The 20,146-nt window shown below is 39.0% G+C and overlaps 3 protein-coding genes and 1 long non-coding RNA gene across 5 annotated transcripts; 3 read left to right on the forward strand and 1 right to left on the reverse strand.

Annotated features, from left to right (window-relative positions):
• The first annotated feature begins 366 nt into the window (after positions 1 to 366).
• Positions 367 to 6,511, forward strand: ppp1r42 (protein phosphatase 1, regulatory subunit 42). Its single transcript, XM_061713554.1, has 8 exons — positions 367 to 544; positions 636 to 802; positions 906 to 1,044; positions 2,087 to 2,203; positions 3,815 to 3,932; positions 4,082 to 4,267; positions 4,473 to 4,562; positions 6,378 to 6,511. The coding sequence occupies exons 1-8, from the start codon at positions 413 to 415 to the stop codon at positions 6,509 to 6,511; spliced, it is 1,083 nt and encodes a 360-aa protein (XP_061569538.1). The 5' UTR covers positions 367 to 412.
• LOC133423238 (transcription factor 24-like) lies at positions 4,473 to 8,577 on the forward strand. Of its 2 annotated transcripts, XM_061713402.1 has the most exons (5): positions 4,473 to 4,562; positions 5,056 to 5,395; positions 6,638 to 6,800; positions 7,368 to 7,809; positions 8,081 to 8,577. In XM_061713402.1, the coding sequence occupies exons 4-5, from the start codon at positions 7,384 to 7,386 to the stop codon at positions 8,186 to 8,188; spliced, it is 534 nt and encodes a 177-aa protein (XP_061569386.1). In that variant the 5' UTR covers positions 4,473 to 4,562; positions 5,056 to 5,395; positions 6,638 to 6,800; positions 7,368 to 7,383; the 3' UTR covers positions 8,189 to 8,577. The 2 variants fall into 2 exon arrangements, with proteins under 2 accessions (XP_061569386.1, XP_061569385.1); XM_061713401.1 differs by lacking the exons at positions 4,473 to 4,562; positions 5,056 to 5,395; positions 6,638 to 6,800 and having other exon boundaries at positions 7,258 to 7,809.
• Positions 7,247 to 19,057, reverse strand: mcmdc2 (minichromosome maintenance domain containing 2). Its single transcript, XM_061713403.1, has 15 exons — positions 18,931 to 19,057; positions 18,707 to 18,837; positions 18,566 to 18,625; positions 17,348 to 17,543; positions 16,744 to 16,866; positions 16,561 to 16,662; positions 15,538 to 15,666; positions 15,179 to 15,416; positions 14,866 to 15,071; positions 14,607 to 14,764; positions 14,164 to 14,343; positions 13,946 to 14,085; positions 13,251 to 13,360; positions 12,826 to 13,019; positions 7,247 to 7,716 (listed from the first exon to the last, which is right to left on the reverse strand). The coding sequence occupies exons 1-14, from the start codon at positions 19,025 to 19,027 to the stop codon at positions 12,853 to 12,855; spliced, it is 2,037 nt and encodes a 678-aa protein (XP_061569387.1). The 5' UTR covers positions 19,028 to 19,057; the 3' UTR covers positions 7,247 to 7,716; positions 12,826 to 12,852.
• On the forward strand, positions 9,555 to 12,538 carry LOC133423233 (uncharacterized). Its single transcript, XR_009770810.1, has 7 exons — positions 9,555 to 9,663; positions 10,908 to 10,953; positions 11,204 to 11,248; positions 11,535 to 11,583; positions 11,845 to 11,889; positions 12,125 to 12,170; positions 12,383 to 12,538. It is a non-coding gene; the product is annotated as an uncharacterized LOC133423233 (long non-coding RNA).
• Positions 19,058 to 20,146: the final 1,089 nt, after the last annotated feature.

The raw sequence follows: 20,146 nt of genomic DNA on the forward strand, positions 1-20,146 counted from the left end.
GGACCAAAGGGTTGGGTTTAGTTAACAAAAATCCCCTTGGGAGCTGAATAGAGGGCAGTAGCAGAATATCCGACTACATCGTAAAAATGATCACAATGATCACATCTTTGACTAGTCAACCAAATGTTGCCCCTTTAATTAGGTTTCTTAGAGTCACAGAGGGTTTTTGTTTTCAACAATTATTTTTAACCGTCATTGATTAGCTTATAGTCCATTCAATGTCTGTCAATTTATGCTTTTAAATGCTAAAGTAATTTGTCATCAGCAAAGACTTGGTGTTGAATTATCTGCACGCAACTGCATCTGACAGTTTATTTTTCTTACATGCAGCCAAAGTCACTGGTGCGAGGGCTGAATTCGTGACTGAGGTTGAAAAAAGTCCTCTCTGAAGCAGAACCTGTGACAAGCAAACATGGCATGCTTGACCGTAGATCTGATTGCTAAATCAAGAAAGCACTTCAAAAAGAGAAAGGGGATCTCTTTCCCACGATACCTCCAGACTCTCACCCACCTTTACTTTTACAACGAGAACATCAACGATATTGTAAGTTACCAATGTGATCTCTTGTGTTTTAATTCTGTTTCTATCCCATTTGGTATTTCTAAGTTAACCATTATTTTTGACCTAATTACAGGGAGATCTCTCCATGTGTAGAAACCTTTGCGTTCTTTACCTGTATGATAATCAGATCACAAACATCCGCAACCTGGACTTTGCCTCCAACCTTACCCATCTGTACCTGCAGAAGAACAACATCACTCATATAGATAATCTCTACAATCTGCACAAACTTTCCAAACTGTGAGTAAGCAATTTCTACCAATCGGTTTTCTGTGCTATGTTGATTATTGGAGGTTATATGTGTGTGTGAACGTTTGTGGGGTGGGATTCTCCCGATGTGCAGGTATCTGGGTGGAAACAGAATTACAGTGGTGGAGGGTTTGGAGCAGCTCCACAACCTCCAAGAGCTTCATCTGGAGAATCAAAGGCTGGAGCCGGGGGAGAAGTTGCTCTTTGACCGCAGGACTGTCCTCGCACTCTCTGTATGATTTTTTATTTTTTTTTAAATAGCCTATGTATATACATTGTTCTATATAGAAAACATTTTCAGAAAAAAACAAACTCCCCAATTCTCCAGCAATATGATTCTTGCTAATTTAAGTATTTGTTTTTAGATGATCAAAAGATCGGAGGAGATTTTCTCTTTTCTCAAACAAAGATAGAGGTGTTCGAGCTGGTTGTCACATCCAGTTAACAAGAGATGTGATTTGTCTATCTATCTATCTATCTATCTATCTATCTATCTATCTATCTATCTATCTATCTATCTATCTATCTATCTATCTATCTATCTATCTATCTATCTATCTATCTATCTATCTATCTATCTATCTATCTATCTATCTATCTATCTATCTATCTATCTATCTATCTATCTATCCATCTATCCATCTATCTATCTATCTATCTATCTATCTATCTATCTATCTATCTATCTATCTATCTATCTATCTATCTATCTATCTATCTATCTATCTATCTATCTATCTATCTATCTATCTATCTATCTATCTATCTATCTATCTATCTATCTATCAACTCCTTGTTTGTTCGTATTAACTAAAGAAAGGGCAATGTAAGTCTAAAGAGTTTTAACTTTTTATAAATAAAGCATTAGAGAATTAAAATCAAAATTCATAATAATATATAATAATAATTAATCTGATCTCAGGAGTTCAGATAAAACAAGTTTAAACGTTTCATCTAACGGGATGGCAAGTAAAGATGAAGGAAAAAGATGAAAATGGGAATCCATTGAGGTCATAGTACTGTAATAACTGTGCAATAAGAATCCATTATCATAAAGCAATCCTCTTACAAGTACGGTGTAGATTATATTTGAAGGTGTATCTGTAATAAATTCATGTTTATGCATTTTGTCTTTATGAAAACCTCTTGGTTGGATTGCATCATCAAATGTAATCTCCAAAGTATCTATAATATATCTAATATGTTGCCATGAGTGGCTGTAAAATGGCAGTTTCTCCCTTCATTTATATCTATATTTTTTTCTTTTTGGCACAGGAAACTCTTTGTGTATTGAATGTTAATAACAACAATATTGATGACATAAGGGACCTGGCAGTGCTGAAGGAACTCCAAGAGTTTTCTGCTGCTGATAACACACTGACCCATATTGAGGTATGTATATATTTACTTAAGTAAGTCTATTAAAAGTGTTTCTAATAAGTTTCCGTTGCAGGTCTGTGAAGAAGAAGAGGCTGATTGCGTTAATAAAGCCTGCACAGTCAAAGTAAATACTTTCACATAGGAACTACGCATGCATGACAGTGCATATTAAAGTCAACACGCCATCCATTAGCTGATCGGGTCAGCATTAACATTGTTCTGTAACTTTCTGCACTGGCGTGTGAAATGAGATGGAGAACAGGGTTGTAAAGAACCAAATCCTCCAAATCCTGCCAGAGGTTCCCAGTCTCCACGACGCACACAGGGTCAAAATTATTCAACAAATCAGCGAGCTGTTCCCTTGAGACTTCTCTCACTGACAGCTTTAAACAAGCACCAAATTCTCTCTTTCTCTCTGGAAGGCGAGTTTTTTCCTCTGCTGTTGGATCCTCTATTTGACATCCAAGCTGTATATCACTTAATAGAAGATTCATCTGAATGACGCCAGCGATTTTCCTATTTGAATTGATTCATGAAGTGAAAATGTTGATTACTTTATCTAACAGGGCAGAATTCAGTCAGCATGTTTAAGGCACTTCATAATTGACCGCTTCGTTGCGACTTCATCTTCAAAGCAAATCATCTTCTTTTGAGGCTGTTGATGCAGGTAATTGTTGTACTCTTGTCATTTGTAGCAGATATCTCCAATAATTTATACAACCCGTCTGCCACTATTGATTCTGCAAAGACAGCTCTCTAAAGGATCAATTCCTTCTCCTGCAACATTTGGTCAGAATCTAGAGGAAACATTATGGATTTTTAAAATAGATTATGACAGGCAGTCAGCCAGGGTGACAAATGGCCAGCATCTTCGGAGGCTGTTAGCTGTGTGCAGGGCAGAGAGGACAGCAGAATCGAAGCTCTGGTCAAATGCAGGTTCATAACTGGCCCATCATTAGTCCAGGCGAGAAAGCCAGCCAAGCTCAGCGAGTATCCAGCCTCTGCCGCTCTCTACGCCCCCGCGTGGGGGGCAATTTGGCGCTGGGCTCCTCTTCACCGAGGGCCTTCTGAGTGACGGCCCTGACACGATCATTTATCAAAGCCTGGGAGCGCGTGGTGCTCAGGGGTCCCCTCTGAACTGATTGCAGCTCGAGCTGGAAAAGTGGAAGCGCTTTAGCCAAGACAGGAAGGCAATGAACAATCAGAGCGTGTCCAGAGAGTATTCATATTTCCAGACTTGGATTAATGTGTCTTTAGATAAACATACAACTGCAGGCAACTAGCTGGAGGAGCCAGCCTCACACTGCCCCAGGAGAAAACTTGTAGTTACATGACACCGGCGACACTGTTTATTAAAACAGGCCAAAGTGTTGTTTATGCTCTTTCTCTCGGCCCTTGTACTTCACCTTAGCCTTAACCTATACCAACTTTTCTTATGTTTGTCTCTGATTACTAATCATGTTGTAATTGTGCATCACGTTTGTTCATATCAAAATTGACCGCTATTTCCTGTTAAGCTACTGATAAAAAAACTTTAGAGACGTGATCACAGCCAGTGGGATCAGTAGCACTAAGAAACAAAACAGGATAAAGTGGATGCTTCTCTTTTTTGTGCGTTTACAGGAGTTGGAGGATGTTTTTAGCCTCTGGCCACAGCTGCTGGTAATGGAACTGAGAGGAAATCCTGTGTGTAAAACACATAAGTACAGAGACCGATTGACAACCCTTTGCACAAACCTTGGTAAACTAGTCACTTTTATGCTCAATACTATTCTAATACAAGATTGCACTTCATTGCTTTGCTTTATTCAAGTTAATATAATTTTTTTTCTTAAAAATCAACAACATTGTTTACTTTTACATTTGCTGTTACTTTTATTTGTTTTTTAGGGACGCTTGATGGAAGGGAAATAAATGAGATAACCAGACAGTTCCTTATTAACTGGAAAGCATGCAAAGATGCCAAGAAGAAAAGACAAACTAAAGACATGCGGCCTGCACCACTGATCCAGTGCACTTTAAAAAGCAAGTATTTGATCAATTCAGTTATGTCTCTGCCCAGATTACAGTTAACCAGTACGTCACGTCTGACTATTTTAGTTGTCCTTTTTTTTTTTAGATTATAATTCCTAAATTCACACTGTTAAGAAAGTGCGACCCAAAAAAACACACCGAAACAACTCTTGAACAAATTGTATAGCTGCTCGTGGAGTACTTTATGCCTCGTGTGTTGGGACACGTTTGAATTTCTCGGGTGTTTCTGACTTTGTTTATGTTCCAGATGACTTTGACACGGGTCACGGTCCACATCCTGGTCACATCCACAGCCACGTTAACATGCAGAGGAGGGAACCACACATCAGCCTCTCAGGTCCGGTATTATAGTTGAAGAAAATGCATTTAGATCTGTTTTCTTATTTATTCAATTATTAAACTGTAGAGTTTATTTTTTGTTGTAAGAACTTTACATCTTTACTCTACATCTCACTGTCATAAAGAGTTTTACTTTACCTCAAGCTGTCATACAGAGTTAAGCATTTTTTAAGATAAAATGTCCAAATGATCAGTAAAAACAGCTTTTAATCGGCTCAAGCTTATTTCCCTTGTTGTACAAACTTGGCTGATTGCTTATCTTGATTATGTTTTTTTTTTCTTTTCATTTCTTTGAAAGCTCTTTTAAAGTAATTTGTGTGTATATGAAAATTATCATTGCACTATCTGGAGCAGTTATTATTAGAATAAGTACACTTATAAATTTGTGCTGACAAAATAATTAGGGCTAAGACTTTTCCCAATGACCTTTGATTTTTTTCCTCTTCTTCTTTTTTCACTCATATTTGCCTTTTCTTCCTCTTGTCTTATAGGAGACCAGTATTAAAAGTTCCTCCTATGGATTCATAGCTGTCTCGTCAGCAAAGTCACAAGGATGCCTGAAACAAAACTATCACTAACTGAAATCTGCTCACACACAAATGAGCCACAGAGCAACAATGTAAATGGTTCTGACCTGTTAAAACAGCTTATAGCTGTAGATCTTTTCTCTTGTGTTTCTAGCAGAAAAGATTATCACCCATTTCCACAGTAATACTAAATACCTAAAGAGGAAATAACTGGAGACGTTCGGTCTTTCTAGTGTATCCACAGCTGCAGAGTTGCAGCAGTGTCCTTGACCTGGTGGATTGGAAGAGCTATGACATATATACGGTACATAAATCTTCATAGCATACTCTAATGGTTTGATTTTAACAATATCCTATAACTGAATTAATATCCTGGGAATAGTCCTATATGCTTTAAAAAAAAAAGAATGAGTAAAACAGTGTTTTTTTCCCCTAATTTTCACAGCTGTAATATCTCTGATTAGATTTTTGGTTTTGGTACAAATAAATCATCTGTACAGTACAAACTGCTTCTTGCAGAGTCTTACATCTTCTATGATGTGTGTAATTTTTCTTCTAAATGCGTTGGGTGAAATAAGTGGACCGCAAGATGCAGAATGGCATGATCTAAATGATCATTGTACCCTATTATTACAAGTCTTTACTTTACCCCAAACTAACGACACACATGCTTCTATTCCAACAGCTGAGATAAATGATTCCGTGCTCTTTTGTAGTAAATACAGTAACAGTACGGATGGATGTATTGTCAGCTCTGTTGAGAAGTGTTTGAATGAGTTTTTAGGAGCCACGTGCATGTGTAACCCCTGAAAGATGCAGGATAATTAAGGAAATAAGCTTACTTAACCTTCCTTAACGTCACCTTGTAATTAGGGGCCCGGAGCAATACTGTTACTTCATCCTTACAAAAACAATGTTTGTTGAGAGCAGTCGGGAGGATATACATTTTATGAATAATTCCTTTCATTAATTTGCCGACATCTCCGTTTGGAGCCCTGAAAATCAGGGTGATTAATTTATGAGTCTCACAAGAATTTCCTAAATGCCTGCCTGTTGATTGCTACGCTGGAGTTTATTTATTAGCTGTTCCAATGAGCTTGCAGTTCAAGACACCCTGGCAATCCGTCAAATGTTTTGCATATCATCTTACACTTGTCAGTTTGTCTTCAAGGTCCATAGGAAATAGCCATTTACTTGCCTTTATTTCAGGCAGCGATGATCTCTTTTTTTGGAGGGTAATTTTGACTAAGCGTCTCCCCGGTGTAAATTTTTTGATACGCTCACAGAAAGCAGAATGCAGTGTCAGGTTCGCAGCCAATTAGAGAAGGATACGGCCATCGGAGTTAAAGCATTAAAACCAGCCCAGCCTCTGGCGCTGAAAACCAGCCTCCATCCCGCCGTCAGACACAAGAGAACTTAGGTTAGGGAAACAAGTCTTCTGCTCTGTGACGGAGTGATTAATCACGTCTGTGTGAAGTAGGTTACACACGTCTGCCGCGCTATGCGTCCAATAAATTAGGAGCTCCTGCGACTTTTACGCACACAGGTGAGGAGGTGGATGCGCGCAACGGGACCCGCTGATGCGCACAGTTCCTGCGGACTCACAGAGGATACACTGCACGGGAACTGGACTATATTCTAGAGTCTAACTTCTCTTTGAATTGCCTTCATGTCGGTTCATAAGACAGCGCCTTGGAAAAACACCAGAGGTAAACTCCATATCAGACCATCAACTTGACCTACACTCTCAAGACTGATTTATGGTCCCGCGTTAAACCAACGCAGAGCCTACGGCGTAGGCTACGCCGTACCCTACGCCGTAGGCTCTGCGTCGATTTAACGCAGAACCATAATTCAGGCTTTAGTTTGGCCAAAAACCTGGAAGGACTTTTGTTAGGCTTCTGGGATTTCACAAAATAATCAGTACAAACTAATGTCTGTGTCATTGTGACCAGCTGTCAGAGTGTCGTTTGGATTTGTTTCTTGCTTTGTTTGATGGTGGATGTGATTTAAACTTAGAATGTGTCTTATATTTAACTAACTGCACTGATGGACTTTATTTTCAATAGCGAGTTGCTGGAGAGGCATTAAGTCATGGAGACAAACATTAAATAACTTTAATAATTTAAACTGTACTTTAAAAGTTAAATCTTAGTTAAATACAAAGTAGTGGCACACGGCAATAAATAATTGAAAATGTGCAAATATATTGTGTCAAATGTATATTGGGCAGTTTTAACTACTCTAAAATAAAGTGTGTTTATCTAAATGTTCAGGTCTATAAGTGCACCTATGGCTGGAAGTCAGACGCTCCGAATGGACAGCGGTGTCTCCGGGCCGGTGGATGACAGCCCCGCTTCCAGCCCCAGCTCCAGCCCCAGCCCGGAGGGCCAGCGGGAGCTGCACCGGGCCAGGCTGCTCCAGGCCGGCGGGCTGGCGGGGCTCGGCGGCCGGGGCCGCCCGGCGGCAGCTAACGCGGCGCGGGAGAGGAGCCGGGTGCAAACCCTGAGAAATGCCTTCCTGGAACTGCAAAGGACTTTGCCATCAGTGCCACCGGATACCAAGCTGTCCAAACTCGACGTGTTGATACTGGCCACCACCTATATTGCCCATCTAACCCGAACACTGCAGGATGAAGGCACGGAGGAGGGAGAGAGCACAAAGCAAACAGAGACGTTAAAATCACTGAAAGGGGAAGGATACCTGCACCCAGTAAAGGTCAGTGCATCATCAAACTGCCTGGACGTTACTTGGTTTTTTGCTGTCAGTATTTTCATATCTGTTTTATTTTTAAATTATTTAGAGCAATTTTGAACGAAAACTATCACTGCGTAAAAAGAAAGAAAGAAATGATGGTCCGTGATCAATTACGGCCTGCATCAATTTCAGTTGATGTATCTAATTTTCAAAAACAGCAACATCATTACTATGGTGGCCTGTTGGTCCTGGATTTTTTTCTTTTCTTTAACTATTACAATTGTTTTTACAGAAATGGCCAATGCGATCCAGATTGTACGTCGGAGCAAGCGGACAATTTCTGAATAATCCTTCAGAGTCAGAGAATCAAGGCCCATCGTCGTCCACCTCTCTAAAATAAACCTAAAACAATGTGTGAAACAATTTGCATGAGTTCATGCTGTGAAGCGGGAGATGAAAGCCCTTATGATTACAAGACAACTTTCAATTCTGACTGTATTTTCATTAAACAAATACCCATGAGGAGACATTGTAAATTAATATATTGCCTGAATTTTATTGTATAAACTTTGAAAAAAAAGAAGCATGTATTGTGTTTCTCTGTTGTTGTTTTGGCTTGTCCTGTTTGCCTTGTGCAGTCCTACACATGTCCCAGGTATAACATTTGCAGAAATCCAATGGGGTGAGCCGTCATGCTTGAGCGTGCACTTTGACTTGAGACATTTGCACTAAATGCATGTGTGAATAACTTAACATCTGTCATGTGAAGTGGTCTGTCAGAGAGTCGACAATGGAGGCTCTTTATCTAATGTTCCTTCTTTTTACATGCATGGTTGTAAATGTGTTTGTGAATAAATTACTTAACAATGAAAGAAGACAAGTCTCTAAACGTTTTAACGAAGTGTTTAAAATGCAGGCTAACACACTTTCATGGGGCCATTTGAGAAAATAACTAAGCATCTAAGAAATTAGAAAATACATTATTATTATTTTACCAAAGATTTCCTGGACATTAAATTTGTTTCGTGATCATTAAAAAAACACACTTTTTGTGTCACTGTTACATATTAAGCTTTGGTGCTTCATTTTAGGAATAATAATAATAATAATAATAATAATAACAATAATAATAATAATAATAATAATAATAATAATAATAATAATAATAATAATAATAATAACAGAGAGAGAGAGAAAGTTAGGTTACATAAAAATTCTCCCAGACATAAGATCTATGCTGTATACACAGAAATATGAAGAAAAAAAAAACCCACTCACGATAAAAATAAATGTCAAGTTTGGATTGTTGCTCTTAACAATTTACGTTATTCATACATTACTTTGATGGGAACAAAAACAATGAAATACAAAACATTATTATCACTTCAAGAATTAATCAGTGCACATTAATTCTGCACCTGCACGTTGCTGGTGTACTGATCTAAGGTGTAACTATGTGAAGCTGATAAAATTAAGAGTAAATTATGTGAAAAGCTTGAAGACTTAATGATGAAATTGAATAAGAACCCTTTGAATATACAAATCCCACAAACTCGTACCGTTTTTTTAGTAGAGATGGGAATAAACAGAACTTATATTTATTTCTTCTTAATATCGCTCTTTTTTGTATGCAATGGATAAAATGCATATAAAATCGCATTTAGTGTTTGAATAAAAACGTTACAAAGTGTGAGGTGACTCCATGGATCTATTATAAAACGGGTGACTCGTGTTTCAGCGCTCTTCATGCGCAGCTGTGATGCGCAGAAAGCGAAGCACAAACCGGAAACTCGCTCTTTGAGCGGAGGCGACAGTGGTGATCGGACGTGTTTCTCTGTAGTTCGTATGAAGGCTTGTCTGGGGTTTTCTGCATGGGTAAGCAACATTGTAACTCATTTGTGTGCTTGTAGAGTATATATAAAATCAACCTGGCGTCGTACTTCTTACTTTATGAACGGGTGCTGGAATGCGCAGTTAGCTGGGAGCTAGTCAGCATCTGGGCCACGTGGAGAAGTGATTATACAATGTCGTTGTTTCCCACCATTGTACAAATATTAATGTTGAAGATAGATACTCGTTTTTGTGTAATATAGTGAGAACTGGCCTTACAACTGACAATTTCACTTGATGCATACATTTAAATGGCTTAATCGTGATCTCCGGCCTGCACGTCCACGTGGATTGTGTGGAGGTTTTAGTATTGATTTTAATAACTACGGTAGCTTTATTCGATTAAAATCGCTTGCTTTTGAATTCCAAAATATCCTTAAATGCGTTTGCATATACCCTTACAATACAAAGAGCTGTTTTTATAACATTCTGAGACTACTATTTCCAGTACCTCTTGTCAAATTAATTTATCCTTGAAGTACAACAATAAATCATTTATTTGGACAGTTGAAAAGAGGAAAGACCCATGAGTGTCATTAAACTTATTATGATACCCACATCTAGTTTTCACTAGGGATTAGTAGAAGAGGTGCTGGTCAGGGAATACCTCCCACCCCCTCCCATTTTACTGGGAAAAGTCGTCATTGCCCTCACAGAGGACTGAGGTCATGGCAGAGGTGGTGACCTGCTGTTGAACCTGTCCTGATCCAGCCATGCTCCCAAGCTGTGTTAGGCCTGCACCCTTTGACCTTTGGGTGATCACTCATCTGTCCTCACAATATTGGCTATTCATTCAGTACATTTTATTCATCTAGGCTAAAAATCAATAGCGTATGGCTCCTGAGAGCAATTAGTAGTAAAGTGAAGAAAACTGATTTCTGATTAAAGTGAACCTGAGTAGTGGAATAGAGAGAAGTCAAAAGTTAAGTTTTACTGTGTCAGAAGACAGATGGCTTTAAATGTTGAGTCAGGTTGAATTTGTTTGAATCTTGAGCAGTGGTACAATATGCAGCTGAAATGGTGATGAGTTCACTCTTTTTGCCGTTTACCCGTCAGACATTAAAGTGGTGAAGAAGTGTTTTCTGAATTATAAGCTGCAACTTGTCTGCTCCGGGAGTCCTGATCCAGTGTTTAATATAAATTTAAATATTTTACATACAGAAACAACATTTCTCCGTGCCCAACTGCTTTGTAATGTTACTGATAAAACCTGTGTGTGGATTGTTCAGGTACGAGGTGGCAGCAGTATCGGAGCATGTGACATCCTCGTCTTTGGTAAGTGAAGCTGACCACAGCATTATTTTTTTATTTTTTTCCCCCTTCTGTGTTTTGGATTTACTTGAATAGCTTACCAATGATGATTCACTTATTTGCCGTTTACCCATCAGACAATAAAGTGGTGAAATAGTGTTTTCTGAATTATAAGCTGCAACTTGTCTGCTCTGGCAGTCTTGATCCAATGTTTTTTTTTTTTGCCCAACTTCTTTGTAATGTTACTGATAAAACCTGTGTGTGGATTGTTCAGGTACGAGGTGGCAGCAGTATCGGAGCATGAGACTTCTCGTCTTTGGTAAGTGAAGCTGACGACCGCTTGATTTATTTTTTTCTGTGTTTTGATTTACTTGAATAGCTTACCTCAGTAATGATGATTCACTTATTTGCCGTTTACCCGTCAGACATTAAAGTGGTGAAGAAGTGTTTTCTGAATTATACGCTGCAACTTGTCTGCTCTGGCAGTCTTGATCCAATGTTTTTTTTTTTTTAATATAAATTTAAATATTCTACACACAGAAACATTTCTCCGTGCCCAACTTCTTTGTAATGTTACTGATAAAACCTGTGTGTGGATTGTTCAGTTACGAGGAGGCAGCAGTATCAGGCAGTAGTGTGACATCCTCGTCTTTGGTAAGTGAAGCTGACCACAGCATGATTTTTTTTTTTTTTTCTTTTTTTTTTTTTTCCTTCTGTGTTTTGGATTTACTTGAATAGCTTACCAATGATGATTCACTTATTTGCCGTTTACCCATCAGACATAAAGTGGTGAAATAGTGTTTTCTGAATTATAAGCTGCAACTTGTCTGCTCTGGCAGTCATGATCCAATGTTTTTTTTTTTTGTCCAACTTTTTTGTAATGTTTCTGATAAAACCTGTGTGTGGATTGTTCAGGTACGAGGTGGCAGCAGTATCGGAGCATGTGACTTCTCGTCTTTGGTAAGTGAAGCTGACGACTGCTTGATTATTTTTTTTCTGTGTTTTGATTTACTTGAATAGCTTACCTCAGTAATGATGATTCACTTATTTGCCGTTTACCCATCAGACAATAAAGTGGTGAAGTAGTGTTTTCTGAATTATAAGCTGCAACTTGTCTGCTCTGGCAGTCTTGATCCAGTGTTTTTTTTCCCAACTTTGTAATATTACTGATAAAACTTGTGTGTGGATTGTTCAGGTACGTGGTGGCAGCAGTATCAGAGCGTGTGACAACCTTGTCTTTGGTAAGTGAAGCTGACGACAGCTTGATGTTTTTCTGCATTTTGGATTTACTTAAATAGCTTACCTCAGTAATGATGATTCACTTTTTGCCGTTTACCCATCATACCAAAATGGACTGCTGAAAATGTGATTAACTGAACTAAATGAGTTTTATAACAATGTACCACTTTTATATTTATTTCATTTTGACTGATTCTTTATTTTATATTGGTAGGGTTCTGGAGCCAGGTGAAATTATCAGAACTCTCTTAAAAGGTGCGTATTTAACTCAGCTGCTGTTGTATTGTACATTTTCTGTCAGCATTTTTTTATTGATTTCAACATGAATATTGTAACTGGATTACTTTTGTAATAAAAAATTTTCAAGACATTTGTGTTTTCTGACTTGTCACGTTTCATTTTTAAAATTGAACCATTCATAAAGCTTTACTAAAAGGATTAATCTTCAATTCATTTGCACATTATTTGACATGAACTTTGATGTGTGTACTCAACTACTTTATTCAATTTTTTATTTATATGGCGTCTATTACAACAGAAGTTGTCTCTAGGCGCTTTCCGGAGACCCAGAACCCAAGCAATTATTACATAAACATAACATTTTAGATTACACTTGAGCTGGGCTGGAATAAACAAGTGTATTTTTGTGCTACCTACCTTCCTCTTTGGACCCTTTCAGAGGTCTCACTGCTCTGTAATGTAAGCATCTGCTCCCGGTGCATAGTCATAGATGAAACGCAAGATATTCTGGTGGAGTTCGTCCAGGGTTTTGTCTCTCTTGTGCAAACTATCTACGTCTGCCATGTTGCAAGGAAACACTGCATTAGGTGGAATAATGAGAGCAGAGGCTCCTGTAAGAAAAGATGGGTATGTTTGGGAAAAATGGTAATATCGGACGGCACACACAATCCTGGCTAACAAATGCAAAAAACAAAGAGCTATTGCTGAATTGAAATGCATTTGGTTTAAAGGCCTTAATTAAGCATCCCAATAAGAGGACTGTTCAAATGGCAGGCAAAATGGTTTAAAAAAATAATGGACCTTGTTTCATTTTTTTATATATTGTAGAAATAGATTACTACCATGCTTGAGAGTAACTGAGTTTTCACAAAGCAGTACAGCAATCACAGCATCTTCCTCCAGGACTTGAGTCCTAAGACATAACTTGCAGTGGGCTTCAGCCAAGGAGATCCTGTGACGAAAAGCTAAGAGTAACTGTTCAGTGGGATCAAGTGCTTGATTTGATATATTTTACTGTAAAGGTATTTGCAACAAGTTAATAAATGAGGATGCAAGTACAAGAATGAAAGGTAGGCTATTTAAATGTCTAAATTTAAAGCTTGATGTGACTCATCTTGTGCTACCATCAACCAGAAGTGGGAAAAAACTAACAATCGGGACCCCTATTTTACGTTTTAGATGTCTCAACACAACTGATTCAAATGGATGGTCATCAGCATGTTATCAAGGTCTGCAACAGTCGGTTGATGAGTCATTTGTATCAGTGTGTTTAAGGAGGGAAACATCTGAAACATGCAGGACAGGGGTCCCAAAGACAGGAATTGACAAACACTGCATTAGAGTGAAAGAGATTAAATGGCAGTGGTTATAATTCTGTAAAAAAAAAAAAAAATTCTCAAAGCAATATTTAAGTTGATATGACATCTAGTGGATACTGATGACATTACAATGGAGCCATGTAGTATGAACAAATTGTTCATACTAGTTTTATTCAAAGTAGATTTAAAAAAGCAATATGTTGGATTATGGTACTTACAGTAGCTTGATAGAAGCCACAGACATCTTAACTCCCTGACTCTGGGCTCGAACCCGGCGGCTCGCCATGTAGTAGCCATGGATTAATTTCTCTGCAGCAGGGCTCAGCTCCGCTTGCAAACCCTGAGCATGGGCTACCAGCTGGAAGACAGAATAGCAGGGATTGCTACAGGATTAAGTTTTATTTCAAATAAGATGTGTTAAAATCATTTTTTAAACCTCCTGGTAATCCTGATTAGAGAACTCCCAGCCAGATGAGTAGTGGTGTTTTTCAGGCTGAACTGCCTGCTGGAGGACGTGAGCCGCCTGAGCAAGCAGGGCCTGCTCTCCCGCCCTGTCTCTACACTCAAAGATGAGGCCAAAGGCTTCTGCACACTGAACGGGGAAAGGACCCATTTCCTGGTCACAATAAAGAGAGAGTCAGGTGTCTTGTCATACAGCTTTCAAAGAGGTAACTACTAATGATACCTTTTAAAATCAAAATGAAACTGGCTGTGGACCCATAGAATCCTTTACCTCTTGACTTTTAAGGGCTTTTTTTAAGGCTATTTTTTTAATATCTATTGAAAGACAAAATATAAGACTGCTAATTAGTTATATGATTTGGCTTTGATATCGCTCACTCCTACAGATGCCTACAACACTCTTGTAATTGGACTCACTGCAATCCCCAGTACAGAAAAGTCGGCCCGTCCAGACCGCTGTGACGAGTCTGCAAGAGCCCAGAAGCTGCACTGGAGTGGAAAGGAAAGCTGCTCGTCAGCATCCTCACCAAACTTCTTACCTGGGATGAACACAGACACTGTACGGCTCTCCAGAGCTGTGGGGGAAATATACATACATGCTTTAGCTGTCAGAAATTATTCTTGCTTTAAAGCAGAGAGAACTCCTTGCTTTTTATTAATCAGTTTGGTACTATACCCGACTGAATGTAATCCAACTTGTCCTTCTTGTAACAGCTGATGTCTCCCAACATGCAAATGCCTCCGGTAGCAAGTAAGGCAGAACCGGCATGGATGTTAGCAGTGCCTGCCCCGTGTTCGTCTCGAGATAGAGATGCAAACATCTCCCCTGAGATCTGATGCCTAACGCCATGGCATGCCAAACTCAAGCTGTATGTCATTAGTCTTGAACAAAGAGTTAAGAAGGAAAATTAAAAAACAGCTTTTCATTTAATCAGTCTATCTAAGATGTATCAAGTTTTGTAATTCAGATCACTTCATATTTTTTTCACCTGTCCAGTATAAGTGTGTCAGTAGTGACAACTAGTAAATCCAAGTTGTGAAATGTGTCATTTACATCTGTCGTCGTCTGCACTACGCTGAGCAGCAAGGCTAGCTTTAGAGTGTTATACAAGCCTGGAGGAGCCACATCCAGCCCAAAGTAGTGAGCTAAAATGGCAGGGAATCTCCAGGGAGAAGAGGCCATGGCAGAATTCAGCTCCAGGAATCTGGCACTGATTTTGTTGCGGCCTGCAGGCAGAGTTACAATGCATGATAAAAGGTTTGACATTCACATATGGTACACTAATGCCGCTGATATATTCTTTTTTTTTTTTAGCCAGAATATAGTCTTAGATTATTTCTGCCTTACACTCTGGCTCCCAGGGTTGCACACTATTTGCTTCTATATTCCAGGTAATGCTGGGCCACTGGTGCACATGGGCAGGAATGCCTAGCACCCTGTAGAGACGACCGATTCTCATCGTGTTACACAGCTCATCTATGTGAGTAGGAGAAACAAAACAATAACAAGCATGGAGGTTGTTCTCTGCTTCTTGGTGATTATTAAAGAAACATGCATGCCACCAACAACCTCTGCCAAGGCAAACAGAGAAAGGCACACAGAACAAAGCTTTCACTGTGCGCGAATTTCACAGTGAGCTAATGAGTGTTCCTTGCACTCATTAATGTATATGTTTAGTAACAGGAGCCTGCTGTATTGAGTTCCTCCACAGGACTAGGTCAACAGAATATGTTAATACTGGTTCTCAGATTTGCCAAAATCTCAGAGGCATTGACTTGACAATGTTATTATAGGGAAGAGAAACGCTTAAAATCCTCCAATAGGGCACTACGTGCAGTTCGTTGCACAATAATCTATTTGTTTGAACTTTCACTTACCAAGTTTGTCTTGCAAAATTAACTTCATTTGGAGAAAATGCAGAAAACGAATGGCAAACCTCAGCTGGTATGACTGAATATGAGCTATTCTTAACATAACTGTATTTTCCAGGACTGAGTGAACATAATAGATGGGAACCTGGTTTTAGAAACAAACAATACACTTGGAAATATAAAACAAAGGCTTTTAACCCAACTTTTTCTGCCCAAGCAGAAAAGGTTACGTGCTTTGCGGAGCAAGGTTAGCCACACAACATGCTCTCTAAATATTAACTCAATCCATTTTCACTGTTTTAGTATAATTAAATGTTTTGGTCAGCTTGCTTCCTGTTTACCCTCTTATTTTATTCCATTGGGGATTCATTACCATCCCTCTTACAAATAAATATCTGTGTGGTTACAAACGTTTATCAGATTTTCTTTTTATCAACAAAGCAGTAACAATTCTTGCTGGCTAACAATTCTGAAAATGTACCTGTGTACTCAGACTTACCTCTGAGAAACAGGGTGACGGACTGGTATCTGAGTGAGCTTTGCTGATGGCCTCTTAGTGCATCCAGTGCTTTGACATGAATCAGCTCCACTAGCTGTTTGTCTGTTTTCAGAAAAGACAACTGAATACATCACATACAAAACATAACACTACACAAGTTACAATCCATGCTGAGACACTCACCTCCCAGAACTCTGAGCTTCACATCCTCTTTCAGCTGGGAGCCACAGATCCTGCAGCAGAAGTCATTTCTGACAGTAGCTGACTCTGTGGCCCCGGGTGTGTGGACACGAATGTGATGGTACCCTGGAGTCAGCATTGACAATGACATTTGAATCTGTATGTACAACTCTCCCATTTGTGAGAAGTACTTCAAAACGCACCATGTGTGTACAGACATGATCAGAATCAGAATCATGTTTATTTGGCCAAGTCAGGTCAAACAAGACAGGGAATTTGACTTGGTTATTTTCGCTCACTGTACAGTAAATGGGGTTTTGACAGCTCTTATTAACATATATATACAATTTAAAAAAAAAGTGAAAGGTGCAGCAGTATGAGGTAGACATGGTTATTGAAAGGTGCATTGTTACAGCATATGATTGTGGTTATTATTATTATTATTGCACAGTGATTGATTACTCTGAGACTCTATGAGTGATGAGAGTTCATCAGAGCAACAGCTTGGGGGAAGAAACTGTTGACTGTTGAAACTATTGACAGACTATTGTCTCTTTACTGCTACCACTGTGACAAAAACATTAAGGATCATTTCCTTGCACCGTACCTGTTGAGCCAGGGCAGTCATCGTCATCGCACAGGAACCTCGCTCCCAGGGTGTACTTTGTGACCCTTGTCATGGCAATGACGAGGCCCTCCATGGAGACGGGTCTCAGGGGGCCATAGGCACGAGGAAAACTACACAGGTCCAATGTGTACTCAGGGAATGGAGGTAGATGTGTGAAGTTTAGAGTGACAGTCACCTTAAATGAAAATAATGGAGAGCACCATGTTATTGTGCTAGTATGCCACATGATTAGGAAGTGTCTGGCTTACACGGTTCCTACACATTTTTCAAGGTCAAATTCAAGCACTTTTCAAGCACTTTCAAGGGTCATTTTCAAAATCTTCAAGCACCTTATGGCTGGGGTAAAATATCGTTAGCTTTTTATCACAATTATGTACATTGTATCGTGCTGTAAACATCTAGTTATGTTTTATCTGACTGATTTTATTTCTCCTTGTGTAAAGCCTGTACCTATAGGCTATACAGCAGGGCAACTGGGTTGGTTTTAGTTGGGAAGTGTGCTTTAAACAAATTCAAAAGCTCAGACATAGGATCCAGGTAGGATATGCCAATCCATTTATTTGATATGCAGCAGCACTCAAAACGAACATAAATCCACTGTTTAAACTTATAAACATAAACCTGTGTCTGAACACACTGTCTGTCTTGCACGGTGGTCGAAAACTGTCTGTCTTCCCCCAGTCGCACCTGAGGGCAATCACCACCCAGGAAGGTAATAATGGTTTCTATGACAACCACCCACCAAGACTGATTGAATGATTGACAGGTATAACATGACGTCACCATAAGGGGAATGACAACTCATACTCAGTTTGAGACCCATTTAGCAATATGTTTAAATAAATAAAACAAAATAAATCAAAGTATTTTGGCTCCAACACCTTGTAATAACTAAACTACACAGTCTGATCCCAATTTTGTGAAAGACACAGAGTTATAATTTCAAGCACTTAAACTAAAATTCAAGCACTTTTCAGGCCTTGAAAACACAACATTGAATTTCAAGCACTTTCAAGGATTTCAAGCCCCCGTAGGAACCCTGGGCTTAACTGGAAATGGTTATTGGGTGGGGGTCCTCTAATTGTGGATGCTGGTCCACTGTCTTAGTACATTAGGTCACTTATTGTGACTGAAAACGTATTGCACAAAGTTAAACTAAACACAGTTAGTAACAAGGAGAACCAGCTACTCGCATACCTGACTTTCTGTGTGAATCTTCTCAGTGAGTGAGAGTGTCTTTATAGACAGGAAGCAGACCTAAAGAGGGATTTGAGTAGATTTTAGAGGGTAAAACCAACGTAACTGTGTGATTTGAGCTGGTCTGGTTGAAAGACTTACTGACTGAAACAGAGCTATGGCTGTGAGCGGCTCATGGAGAACATAGTCCCCCAGCACAGGGTCCATTTCGGTCAAATCTGAGGGATTGACACTGATACAGAACCTGTACACTGCCTCAGTCTGCAGGAGGTCTGAAAACGAGACGGACATTTTAGCTGCGGTGAATTCAAACCCTGGTTTAAAGTCAGGTTTTTACGGTCAGGCTACGCTAACACATGCACTACCGTTTAGACGTCTGCAGTCGTCCACAAATTTCTTAAGACCACCACTTCTGTCTAAATAGACCAAAACAGATTCTTTCAGCAATAAAACGTCACCCATTTTCAGTAAAAGTTCGAAAAAAATATTAAAATTTGCTGTCAAAAAAATTACGTCTGTAGTCAAATCTCTGCTTCCGTTGTGACGCAAACGTCAATACGTTGCCATGGTTACCACGTGTGTGTCGAAAAAATGTCTCATCAATGTAACCGCGGTTGAATTGGTTTGATATTGGATATTATGAATTCAACACCCATAAAACTTTTGATACATAACACCGATTGTTTTCAATAAACCTCATTAAATCAGCCCATAATATGATTTTATAATAATTACTCTCTTGTGATATAGTAGATGACCATGAACACATCACAAGCAATATGGCCAAAATCAGTGGTATGTATCACAAGTTTTATGGGTGTTGAATTCATTAAACCACATTTAAATCAGCCCATATATATGCCCATATATATGATTTTTTTTAATAATTACTGTTTTGTGATATATAGTCTAGATGACCATGAACACATCACAAGTGGTTTGACCAAAATCAGTGGTATGTATCACAAGTGTTATGGGTGTTGAATTCATAATATCCAATATCCAATATCAAACCAATTCAATCGCGGTGTCAATGTACGATAAATAGATAGATCATGTTCTGCTGCTTTGCCAAAAAATGCTACCTAATGGTTTTCTACCTTTGCAGAGCTACAATTTTACTGTGTTTTACTCCCTAGACCACTTCCTTTTCCCCCCAAGTGGTCCTTGCCTCTGGCCAGGCCGTCAATAAGTAAATAAGAATGTTATTAATGACCTGCCTGGTTAAATAAAGGCCAATGACTGAATGCATATCAAATAAAGCCATATAATTGTTTTTTTTTCTCTTTATCGTATAATGTTCACAAAGTGTAATGCAATCATGCCATGGGCAAGTGTATTTTGAAGGATCAAATACTCAACATCCCATATAATCCATTTTACATCGTGCAAGAACAGATGCAAACTGATAATGCAAAACTTAAAATCGACTGAACCACAAAAGTAGCATTTCTCGGCAGGTAGCAAGGATTGGCAGAACATAGATAGATAGTGTTATGGCAATCTAACAAAATGCCATGTGAGGGAATTTGAAGCCATTTCCAACTCATGCTGGTTCCAAAAAAAGGTGGTTCAACAGGT

The sequence above is a fragment of the Cololabis saira genome, chromosome 22 (assembly GCF_033807715.1).
Source record: "Cololabis saira isolate AMF1-May2022 chromosome 22, fColSai1.1, whole genome shotgun sequence".
NCBI classification, from domain to species: domain Eukaryota; kingdom Metazoa; phylum Chordata; class Actinopteri; order Beloniformes; family Belonidae; genus Cololabis; species Cololabis saira.

Coding starts and splice junctions, on each gene's coding strand:
- ppp1r42 (XM_061713554.1), top strand. CDS start 413: ATGGCATGCTTGACCGTAGATCTGATTGCTAAATCAAGAAAGCACTTC. Junction 1,045..2,086: donor GGACTGTCCTCGCACTCTCT/GTATGATTTTTT, acceptor TTTTTGGCACAG/GAAACTCTTTGTGTATTGAA. Junction 4,563..6,377: donor ACCACACATCAGCCTCTCAG/GTCCGGTATTAT, acceptor ATACGCTCACAG/AAAGCAGAATGCAGTGTCAG.
- LOC133423238 (XM_061713401.1), top strand. CDS start 7,360: ATGTTCAGGTCTATAAGTGCACCTATGGCTGGAAGTCAGACGCTCCGA. Junction 7,810..8,080: donor GATACCTGCACCCAGTAAAG/GTCAGTGCATCA, acceptor TTGTTTTTACAG/AAATGGCCAATGCGATCCAG.
- mcmdc2 (XM_061713403.1), bottom strand. CDS start 19,027: ATGGGTGACGTTTTATTGCTGAAAGAATCTGTTTTGGTCTATTTAGAC. Junction 18,838..18,930: donor CGACTGCAGACGTCTAAACG/GTAGTGCATGTG, acceptor TCTCGTTTTCAG/ACCTCCTGCAGACTGAGGCA. Junction 15,417..15,537: donor GCAACCCTGGGAGCCAGAGT/GTAAGGCAGAAA, acceptor CTCTGCCTGCAG/GCCGCAACAAAATCAGTGCC.